The 11,970-nt window shown below is 39.8% G+C and overlaps 1 protein-coding gene across 3 annotated transcripts in view; it reads left to right on the top strand.

The window, feature by feature from the left end:
- Positions 1-11,460, top strand: part of JAM2 (junctional adhesion molecule 2) — a 78,544-nt gene extending 67,084 nt beyond the window's left edge. Inside the window, exons 7-10 of one of the 3 annotated variants that reach the window (XM_025380111.1) lie at positions 2,480-2,587; positions 5,942-5,957; positions 8,858-8,900; positions 11,180-11,460. In XM_025380111.1, coding sequence (XP_025235896.1) covers positions 2,480-2,587; positions 5,942-5,957; positions 8,858-8,900; positions 11,180-11,212 — 200 coding nt within the window. In that variant the 3' untranslated portion in view covers positions 11,213-11,460. Of the gene's footprint in view, positions 1-2,479; positions 2,588-5,941; positions 5,958-8,857; positions 8,901-10,764; positions 11,114-11,179 lie in introns of those variants that run through there. The other 2 variants (XM_025380112.1, XM_025380110.1) reach the window with 2 other exon arrangements.
- Positions 11,461-11,970: the final 510 nt, after the last annotated feature.

Here is an 11,970-nt window from a genome sequence, read left to right as displayed (position 1 = left end):
TTTTTTGAGACGGAGTCTCGCTCTGTCGCCCAGGCTGGAGTGCAGTGGCAGGATCTCAGCTCACTGCAAGCTCCGCCTCCCGGGTTCACGCCATTCTCCGGCCTCAGCCTCCCGAGTAGCTGGGACTACAGGCGCCCGCCACCTCGCCCGGCTAGTTTTTTTTGTATTTCTTAATAGAGACGGGGTTTCACCCTGTTAGCCAGGATGGTCTCGATCTCCTGACCTCGTGATCCGCCCGTCTCGGCCTCCCAAAGTGCTGGGATTACAGGCTTGAGCCACCGCGCCCGGCCAATATTTTCATATTTAATGTTACATTTTCCTCTACAGTGAGGCATAATATGGCTGTATGACTTGCGCAACATCACAGAAAATGGTGAACAGGATGTAAGAAGTTAACTTACTCCTAATCTATTACTCCTCTATCTCCCATTTCATTGAAGAAAAATAACATAAAATTCATACCACGACTTAGCACTTACAGGACAATTTTTTTGTGTGAATCCTTCCTTCATAGATGTTAAATTCATTGATAAACTACAAGACAGTTTTTTTTGGTCAGATATTAGCCCTTACTTTGAACGCTTCATAGATGTCAAATTTATTGACTACTACAAAGTAAATAGAAGGCACACTTTGGTTCTCAGGAATTTCACTTATTGATTTGACTTTGCCTAAGATTATGATTACTGTAGATTTTTTCTCTATCTGCTCTTTTTAATCCAAGCAAATAAAAAGCCGAATCTTACTGACCTCTCAATACCCAAGCAAACTGAGTTTATACCAAGCAATAATTAATGTTTTCTACTCTGGTCAAATTACTTAACCTTTCAAAAGATTTATCAAGTTTTCTTTTTAAAAAAAAAAAAATCAATTAATATTTTGGAGGTATTTAAGAAAATTAATAACACAATTGGCATTAGGAAAGAATTTCAAGACCTGAAGTTTTTATAATAAGCAGATTCACTTGAATAGTATCTCTAAAAAGATCATTTCCAAAATGTGCATTGCTTTAAAATATTTAAATTATTTTAGAGAAAATGCTACCTAATATTTTCTCTAGGTTATTTAATCATATGCTAATTAAAACTTGTTTTTTAAAATGAGAACTCTTTGAAGAATTGCTCCTTTAATAAATACATGGCAAGTATCTAAATGGCAGAAGAGTGTGGCTCATAAAATCCTCATGGACAAGATGGAGAAATATGGTCCAAACAATGTTTTGGTGGATCCACATGCAGTTGAATCCCATGCTCAAAGAATGTTAATAAATTGTGTTGTATGACGGGAGGTGGCTACTAGACTGTTACATAGTTCTTTCCTAAACAAATGCATGTTCATCATGTTATTAATGACTTGAATGAGAGTATTTGTAACAAAATTCTCAGTTTGCAGAACTGTTAAGCTTGGAAGGTTAATGTTATTATTAATAATTTTTATTAATTATATTATTAATAATAATACATTATAATTAATGTATTATTGGGCAACAGAATCAATCTGGGAAGAATCACAGTAGTTATTTCCAAACTTGGGTTCAAAACATCCAGTTGCATTACATCAGAGGATGGATGCCTTAACAGCCATAGGAAAAGCCTCAGAGAATTTAATTCATTTTTCATAAATGGATGACAATTTAGTTGCATATATGTATATGGCTGTATACACACATATATACACACACCCATATAATTCAAAAAGGAAGGTATTTCTTACTTAGTTTTACAGAATAACAATGACATGTGCTTTTTTTTGAGACAGTCTCTCTCTGTCACCTAGACTGGAGGGAAGTAGTGCAGTCATAGTTCACTATAATCTCAAACTCCTGGGCTCAAGTGATCTTCCAGCCTCAGCCTTCTGAGTATCTGGGGCTCCAGGAATGCACCACCATATCCGGCTAATTTTTTTTATTTTTTATTTTTTAGAGATGGATTCTTGCTCTGTTGCCTAGGCTGGTCTCAAATTCCTAGCCTCAAGCAGTCCTCCCACCTCAGCCTCCTGAGTAGCTGGGATTACAGGCGTAAGCCAACATGCCCGGCACCACATGCTGTCTTTGATGCCGAGTTTTTCATTATTTGTGAAATTCACACAGATGATGATGTAGAAGAATTTTAAGATGTGGGGTAGGGGGTGGCAGTAGAATACTTGAACTCATTGAACTTCAAAGATCGCTTCCGGTCTTTTAATCCTGTGAATTATTACACATCTCCAAATGAACGCAAAAGAATACCACACATTTTATTTTTTAATCTGAGAAGTTTTTAAAATTTAGTATTTTCCCAAAGCTTCAGTTCTGTTAATATGTTTAATCAATTTTGAACCATGTCTTAGAAGTGAGTTAGTTGAATAGGCTTCAAAATCGTTAAAGTATGCTTTATGATATAGCTGCAAAGGGGACCTTTTTTTGAACCTTTTCAATTTAATGACTGCATCAGTCCGTGTAATCCACATAAATTTATGCATAGTTTATTTTGCATTCCAGATGATCTCAACATAAGTGGCATCATAGCAGCCGTAGTAGTTGTGGCCTTAGTGATCTCCGTTTGTGGCCTTGGTGTGTGCTATGCTCAGAGGAAAGGCTACTTTTCAAGTAAGTGAATCTCACCCTTCTTTGGCAGATAACTTTCTATGGCTATGGAGTTTATTTATGAGATACTGTTTCTCCTTGGAAGTTGTTTTTGTTGTTGTTGTTGTTGTTGTTGTTGTTGTTGTTTTTCCAGACAGAGTCTTGCTCTGTCGCCTAGGCTGGATTGCAGTGGTGGCAAAATCTCCACTCAATGCAACCTCCACCTCCCAGGTTCAGGTGATTCTCACGTCTCAACCTCCCAAATAGTTGGGATTACAAGCGTGCACCAACACACCCAGCTCATTTTTGTATTTTTAGTAGAGATGGAGTTTCGCTGTGTTGGCCAGGCTGGTCTCGAACTCCTGGCCTCAAGTGATCTGCCCACCTTGGCCTTCCAAAGTGCTGGGATTACAGGTGTGAGCCGTCGTGCCTGGCCCTCTCCTAGGAAGTTCTAACAAACTCTGGAGAATATTGTTCATTTATTTTCTGCTATAGAAAATGTTCAGGATGACATGCAGGTGGCTTATGAAACACCTTGGCAAACCTAGGGAGAAAAGGCAAAACTGCCTACTTGCAAATTCCAGGGAGTACCACAGAATATGCAAGGGGCATCCTTGGAGTGATGTAGTGCAGCAAGACAGAGATATTTAATGTGAACAGATATTTATAGTATCTTTGCATGTTTTTAAGATTTTTTTTTTTTTTTTTTAAAGAGTCTTGCTCTGTCGCCCAGGCTGGAGTGCGGTGGCACAATCTCGGCTCACTGCAAGCTCCATCTCCCGGGTTCACGCCATTCTCCTGCCTCAGCCTCCCGAGTAGCCGGGACTACAGGCGCCTGCCACCATGCCTGGCTAATTTTTGTATTTTTAGTAGAGACGGGGTTTCACCGTGTTAGCCAGGATGGTGTTGATCTCCTGACCTTGTGATCCACCCGCCTCGGCCTCCCAAAGTGCTGGGAGTACAGGTGTGAGCCACCATGCCCGGCCAATATCTTTTTATTTTAAGTTAGGAATTGTATATCTCAAGATATAAGTTGATTTCAAATTTATAAAGAAATTTCATTGAAATAAGTAAGTGAAATATTTCATCAGTGTAGAACAGTGAAGTGTTGAATGTTAAATTTAGGACAACTGTATTTAGAAGAGAATTGTTCAGCCGGGTGTGGTGGCTCACGCCTGTAATCCTACCACTTTAGGAGGCTGAGGCGGGTGGATCACGTGAGGTCAGGAGTTCGAGACCAGCCTGGCCAACATGGTGAAACCCTGTCTCTACTAAAAATACAAAAATTGGCCAGGAATGGTGGCACATGCACCTGTAGTCCCAGCTACTCAGGAGGCTGAAGCAGAGGAATCACTTGAACCTGGGAGGTGGAGGTTGTAGTGAGCCAAGATTGTGCCACTCCACTCCAGCCTGGGTGAAAAAGCAAGACTCTGCTGCAAAAGAAAAAAAAAAAAAGAGAATTGTTCAGTCAAAACTAGAAACCTATTGTATTTATGAGAACTACTTCTGTACACAGTGTTGAATTCTTCAAATTTAGACCTTTTGTAACTTCACACCTCCATTTGATGATGCAATAGGTTTGATGTAAATAGGTGAGATTTAAAAATGTTTTATTCTCTTAATGCATTTCTTCACTCTCTAATATTATTGGAGAGCTCAGAAGCTGCAGCACTCTATCAGGTCCACTGGCAATAGTGTATAAAATAAAATTTTTAATTGAATTATAAATTTTTAGCATATACAAGTTCTAGACCCATTGTTTTACAGCAAACATTAATTTTGGAATTTAAATTTTTAAAACAATTTTTTTTTTTTTTTTTTTTTTTGAGACAGGGTCTCACTCTGTCACCCATGCTGAGTGCAGTGGTGTGATCATGGCTCACTGCAGCCTTGACTTTCCAGGCTCAAGAGGTCCTCCCACCTCAGCCTCCTCAAGTAGCTGGGACCACAGGCACATACCACCACGCCTGGCTAATTTTCTTTTATTTTTTGTGGAGACAGGTTCTGGCTCTGTTGCTCAGGCTGGTATCGAACTCCTGGGATCAAGCAATCCTCCCACCCCAGCCTCCCAAAATGCTAGGATTACAGGTGTGAGCCACCACTCCTGGCCTTAAAAAAACATTTTTGTGCCAAAATAAAACTTAAATATAAAATGTGTTCCTAATAATACCTACAATTAGGTATTACGGCTCATAAAATGTTTCTGTGGACGTGGATTCCAAGAGATGCCCTATAATTAAGAATAACTGGGCTGGGTGTAGTGGCTCACACTTGCATTCCCAACACTTCGGGAGGCCGAGGCGGGAGGATCACTTGAGTCCAGGACTTCAAGACCAGCCTGGGCAACATAGGGAGACCCTTTCTTTACAAAAAATAAAAAATAAGCCAGGCATAGTTGCACACGCCTTTAGTCCCAGCTACTCAGGAGGCTAAAGTAGGAGGATCGCTTAGCCCAGAAGGTCGAGGCTGCAGTGAGTTATCTCACCACTGCACTCCAAGCTGGATAACAGAGCAAGACACTGACCAAACAAACAAACAAAAAGAGCTGCTCTGTCAATTAATACTTGTTCAGTGCTTCAATGCAGTCCACTGCAATGTAACTTTATGAATTGAATCCAGCTGTGTCCCCCTGCTGGTCATCAGCGAAAGTACAGACAAGTAAGATGACTCAAAATTCTTGTCATCTTTATACCCTAAAAGAATACCGGTCTGAGTTTTTTAACGAGGAGTTAGTAAACAAATTTTCCTAAAGTACTGAATTAATTAAAAGTTGACTTGAATATTAGGGGTTCGTTACCTAAGAATGTTACTCTCATTTGCATCTAGCAGAAAAATCTATCCAAGAGAACCATATTCTTGAACTTATGTTTAGGACACAGGTTGGCAGACTAATACCTGTGGACCAAATCTGTGGACCAAATCTGCCCTCCCCGCCTATTTTTCTATGGCCTGTGTACAAAAATGGCTTTACAGATGAACATTTACAATCTATTTGATGATAGGGACTACTGACTTTGAACCCCAATTAAAGAGAAATGTTATCTTCCCCAAAAGAATTCCATTTCTCTAACTAGTAGGCCTGCTTTTCAAGACTTTTATTATTATTATTATATTTTTTATTTTACCCTTAAAAATGTTTGGAAATTTGTTTGCTCTCTTGTTTTAAGTACCTACATAGTATCCTCTTGGCCCCAAAGCCTAAAATGGATGCTGTATGGCTCTTTATCAAAAGAGGTTGCCAACTCTTAATTTAGAAGGTATAAATGTCAACAAGATTAAAATTAATAAAAATAAATTAAACCCAAACTCATTTTTATATGAATCTGTATCATACCATAATAACCCTTGCATTAATGATATATATTTTTTCTTTTGTAGAAGAAACCTCCTTCCAGTAAGTATACTTTCCTACAATGCATGTTTCCTCTATGTCAACTACTTTTCTATTAATCATCTGTTTAAAGTCAAAAGAGGGAAGTTGGGTTATTTGTGTAGGTTTACTCTCCCAAGAAGTTACTCAAGTTTATCAAGAAATACATCTGTATTAGGCTGTTCAGCAAGCTTTGATAACTTGCTGATCTGTTGGATGTGGGCTGTGAGAGAAACAGAGAAATACCTGAGACGGGGTAGTTTATTTTAAAAAGAGGTTTAATTGGCTCACAGTTCTGAAAGTTGTACAAGCCTGGCACCAACACTGCTTGGCTTTTGGGGAGGCCTCAGGAAGCTTTTACTCATGGCTGAAGTTGAAGCAGGAGCAGGAACGTCACATGGCAAAAGCGGGAGCAAGGTTGGGGAGGTGCCATATACTTTTAAACAACCAGATCTCAAGAAAACTCAGTCACTATTCTGAGGACAGCGTCAACGGGGTGGTACTAAACCGTTCATGAGAAATCCGCCACCCCATGATCTCATCAGCTCCAACAAGCCCCACCTCCAACACTGGGTATTACAATTCAACATAAGATTTGCGCGAGGCAAATATCCAGACTCTATCAACATCACACTTCACACTTCATACCTACTTGTAAATGACAGTACAGAGAGAATGATGATTACCCAGACAAGAAAAATGGTCACTAATTTGATTTCATAAGCATATCTATAAACTAATTTTAAAAAACATATTCACTGTATTTTGCTAAATTGAAATTTTTCACATAAAATTTTAGTTAACAGTCATTTTTTACATTAATTGAATACCAATTTTGTGCCTAACACTGTTCTAAGGACTGGGGATACAGCAGTGAACAAAACAGGCCAAAAACCCCACAAAACTCTGCCTTATGGAGCTTACATTCTAGTAGAGAAAGGCAGAAAATAAACAGATAATAGTATATAGTATATCAGATGGTGGTATCATGGAGAAAAATAAAACGAATAAGAGAATATAGAATACAAAGGGTAGGAGTGGAGATTGTAATTTCAAATAGGGTGGTCGGGAAGGATCTCACTAATAAGGGATTTTTGAGAAAGGCCAGAAGACGGTGAGGAAGCAAGTTGTGCAAATAAGAATGAGAAGAGCGTTCAGGCAGAGGGGAGAGAGCAAACTGAAAGATCCTGAGGCCAGGCAAGCCTAGAGTATCTGAGGGATGTCAGCGGGACCAGGGTGGCTGGAACAGAGTGAGAGAAACAGAGGAGATGAGTGTACACAAGTAACGGTGGGGGCAGACTGTATAGAGTCCCTTTTAGGCAGTTGTGAGGAGTCTGGCTTTGGTCTGAGTAAGATAGAAAGCCGCTGGAGGGCACTAAGCAGAGGAGTGGTGTCATCTTAATTTTTCAAAACTCACACTGGCTTCTCTGTTAAGAATAAACTGAGATGACAAAAGATGGAAGCAGGGAGATCAGTTAGCAAACTACCACACCAAGTGAGGCAAGAGAAAACGGCGGCTGGTGCGAAAGCAGTAGCGTTGGAGATGCTGAGAAGTGACAGTGTTTTGGATATAATGTTTTAATAACTTGCTGATCTGTTGGATGTGGGCTGTGAGAGAAACAGAGAAATCGAAGATGGCTTCAAGATTATGAGAAGGATGGAATTACCATTTACGGAAGTGTGGAAGATCTTAAGAGGAGAGAGTTTGGGAGTGGTGATGGGGATAAGCGGAGAGGTTGGAGTGTTTGGAATTTTAACATTTGATATGCTTATCTGATTCCAAGTGGAGGTAATCAGTAAGTAACTGAATATTCAAAATCTAGAGTTTGGGGAAATAACTGGAAATGGAATGGTAGGAGTCATTGGTACATGAAATATGGATGAGCTCCCCAAAGCCCTGCAGTTTGTGCTTGTTTTATGACTGTCCTTCTTGTATGAATGGATGTGGCAGACCCAACTTTGGCTCCATAGGCGTAGAGAGAAGATGGATGACAAACTATCTGAGGTCATGGCAGTTGCGAGTGGAGAAGATACACTGAAGCCACGGCTTCAGACAGTTTGTCATCTCCTAATTCCTTTGAAGAATCAGCTGCCGTTGACTTCCTGTTCCCAGATTTCTGGCTCAATCCTGGTCTCTCAGTCTCGTAAGATCCTAATACAAGTCTAGGTTGAAGTTCAAATTATCGAGAACTAGCAGTAAGAAAGCCAGTGAGTTCAGAAGGGCACAGTAGCCTGAAAGTGTTGCTACTTCCCACCCCTAACCTCCAGGTGATTGTGAGGACTTCCGCTTTTATTGAGTGCCACAGAAAGTAATTGGAAGGTTTTGAGCAGAGCGGAGACATCGTCTTACGTTAAGTGGGAAGGGTGACATGGCTGCAGTGAGGGAGGTTATTCTTCCATCAGTATCTCTAGCAAATCAAGTAGTCATCTGGTGGGGAGTAACTTCATTCCTAGACATATGCCCTCACATTCATTAAATCTGTGGCCTTCAAAATATGTTGAATGACAAAATGGATGACTGGAACCCTAGTCACCATGTAAAACTTTTTCCATGGAAAAATAAAATAAATTTTGAGATTATAATAGTCAAGCTTTCAAAATGTTAAATGTTAATATATTAAATTAAAAGTTAGTCAGTCTCTGGTTTGTGCATTCCACAAAAACCTTTCTTTAGTATACCAGCCATAAGCTACATTTACGTGCACAAGGCTTCACACTGATGTTTTGTTGCGTGAGTTTCTCTGTGAATATTGTCTGTAAACATAAGGAATTCAGCAAGAATTCTTGTCTTGTTTTCTACCTAAGATATATGTTCATGTTCTTGCTGAGAAAATGTATGGAAGTAAAATTAACTAAAAGAGCATATGTGTTCCAGATTGGAAGTGATAATGCAGTAAATATTGTCTTTTATATTCCACAAACAGGAAGAGTAATTCTTCATCTAAAGCCACGACAATGAGTGAAAATGTGAGTAGTTTTAAAGCATATTTATAGAATGAATGTGTTTAGGGAATAGGGCAGGGAAATGAATTATATGGACTTTGTGAATTTTCACTTTTAATACACTTTGCACCAGTGTCTATCACTGGTGTTTAAAAGGAGCTAAATAGATGTTAGCTTCTGTACCCTGTCTAGGATGGCATGATAAAGATACCTGGCATTTCCAGTTGCAGAAGTGATCTTTAATCATATCACGATTTGTTTCATGGTATTTTCTATAATTAGTCTGTCTTCTTAGTCTCACTAGGTCTGGCATTATCGGCTCTCTTTGACAGATGAGTAAATTAAAACACAGGTTCTTACAGGATAACAGTGGTGGAGCTGGGACTCAGGCCCTTTTCTTCCCTGTAGCTTGACCAAGCAGAGTGGTTCCAGCAGATCTGTGGTTCTAGGACTCACCTTTGGTTATGTGAAGTACTTGGAACATTTTAGGGCTAGGCAATGTCTTAGTCATTGACTAAGGACTGCTATAACAAAAATACCATACACTGGGTAATTTACAAACAACAAATTTATTTTCAGTTTTGGAGGCCGGGAAGTCCACAGTCAAGGCGCCAGTAGATTCAATGTCTAGTGAGAGCCTGTTCCTCATAGATGGAGCCTTCCTGCTGTGTCCTCACACAGTAGCAGGGGCAAAACAAGCACCCTCCGGCCTCTTTGATAAGGGCACAGTTCCATTCATGAAGGTCCTGCCCTCATCACCTGATCACCTCCTAAAGGCCCCACCTCTTAATATTATTGCATTAGGGATTAGGTTTCAACATATGAATTTTGGGTGACACAAAGATTCAGACCAGAGCACAGAATATCCTGTTATAATTGAAGGAACATTTCAGAAATGTTTGAAAAGATGCAATAGTTACCTAACTCAGAGCGTTTAAGGAACATAGACATTTGGACCCTTTGTAAACACTACATTGATGCAGCAAATACCATTATTACTCAGATTTTGTAGCTCTTTGGATGGATATTCAGCCTTCTGGATGATTTTCTCAGGAATATAGTGGGTTGGGGCGGGGGGAGTTCCTATGGTTTTAGAGGCCTAAGTCGTTTCCTGAGAAACAAAGCATGGGTTCTCAGAAACACTTTACTCATCTATGGCTGGAATTCTCTCAGGTTTCCTCTCAGTAGAGTCTGGAGGGTGGGGCAGGGCGGGGGTCGGGGGAGGGGGGAGCCTGGACATCAGTATTTTAAATGCATAAGTGATTTTAATGGATAGTAGTGTTTAATATTCATCCACTTTTCTGTACAAATTTGATTTTTAAAAATTGTTCCAGAAACTATTACAGAATTCACCTTATTTTGTGGTTTACTACACTGAAAACATACTGATGTTTAATTAGGGGACAAGAAACTTTGTTCCTACCATTTTTGTTCCTACAGTTTACAGAAAGTACTCTCAGAGTGTAGAATCGAATACTCCCATCCCTCCAAACAGTATGAAGCACATTGTGGCTAAACTGAATGAACAAAAGCCATTTATTTTTTCTTTGCCTTCCTCTCAGTCGCCCTCATGAGCTAAGACCTAGAGTCTCCTTCAGTTCTCTTGTGCCCTACACCACAGGGTTTCTCAACCTCAACACTACTGATACTTTGGTCCACATCATTCTTTGTGTAAGGTGCTGTCCTGTACATTGCAGATGCGTAGCAACAGGCCTGTCCTCCAACACTAGATGCCGGGAGCATCCTCCTAACAGGATTTATCTGCCTCTGCCTTCCAGTCCTACCTCTTTACTCTCTGGGCAAAGCTTCAGAGTACCTTGTCTGCTAGGAGTTAGTTAATTAATTCCCCATAAAACGGGTTTAATTAAATATATACTGGTTTGGCTAGGTGCAGTGGCTGACGCCTGTAATCCCAGCACTTTGGAAGGCTGAGGTGGGTGGATCACAAGGTCAGGAGTTCTAGACCAGTCTGGCCAATATGGTGAAACCCCATCTCTACTAAAATACAAAAATTAGCTGTGCATGGTGGCATGTGCCTGTAGTTGCAGCAGATTGGGAGGCTGAGGCAGGAGAATCACTTGAACCCGGGAGGCGGAGGTTGCAGTGAGCTGAGATCGTGCCACTGCACTCCAGCCTGGGCAACAGAGCAAGACTCTGTCTCAAAAAATAAATAAGATAAATAAATAAATACTGGTTTTTACCTGTAAAATTCTTACAATAAGTATAGCTTGATATTCATAAGATTTATGTTTCTTTAAATACGAATTAATATATTTAAACTTGTTTTTTGTTTCTTTTCCTAGGATTTCAAGCACACAAAATCCTTTATAATTTAAAGACTCCACTTTTGAGATACACCAAAACCACCGTTGTTACACAAATTATTAAACTATTATAAAACTCTGCTTTGTCTGACATTTGCAAAGAGGTACATGAGGAAATGAAAGTGGTATTTCATTTTAATTTTTATGACTACTAACTCACCTGAACTTGTTATTTTAAACAAATAGTTCTGTCCACACCTAAAATACAGTCTGGCTTCTTGTGTCTGGACTAAGTTAAAAGAATCAAAATACTTTGTAATATTCTGGGCTTTGGGAACTGTTAACCATATCCTAACTTCTAGAGAACGTTACTAAAATGTAATATACTGATTGTGAAGTTAATCCACAGATCATGAAAATATAAATCAGACTCTGCGCGAGAGTCTGATTTAGGGCGTCCAACAAATACTCTGACAGATGCAAAAGGAACCTCTGGTCTCATTTCTGCCAGACTCCTCTTTTCTCCCCTCATATCATCTTATTCCGATGCTCGTTCATCACTAACATATCCACAGAAAGGAGGAAGCGGGATGGGTCTTAGGCCTGAGGATTTGCACTTAGTGTTTACTTCCATTCCTGAGAACTAAAAGCAACATCAAAAGAAATACCTAATGGCTGGAGCCCACAGGTGTGCACCACAGGATTCGCCTGCTGTGTGTCACTGATTTCTTCATTAAATGTAATTTTGACGGTCAAACACAAACCAAAGTGGCTTATTTCACCCCTACTGCTGCTTGCCACTGCTTCCTTCTCGTAAGATTTCTTTGAAG

Source organism: Theropithecus gelada, chromosome 3 (assembly GCF_003255815.1).
Source record: "Theropithecus gelada isolate Dixy chromosome 3, Tgel_1.0, whole genome shotgun sequence".
Lineage (NCBI taxonomy): Eukaryota > Metazoa > Chordata > Mammalia > Primates > Cercopithecidae > Theropithecus > Theropithecus gelada.
The sequence above is the reverse complement of the archived record's forward strand: the minus strand, read 5'-3'. Positions and strand labels throughout refer to the sequence as shown.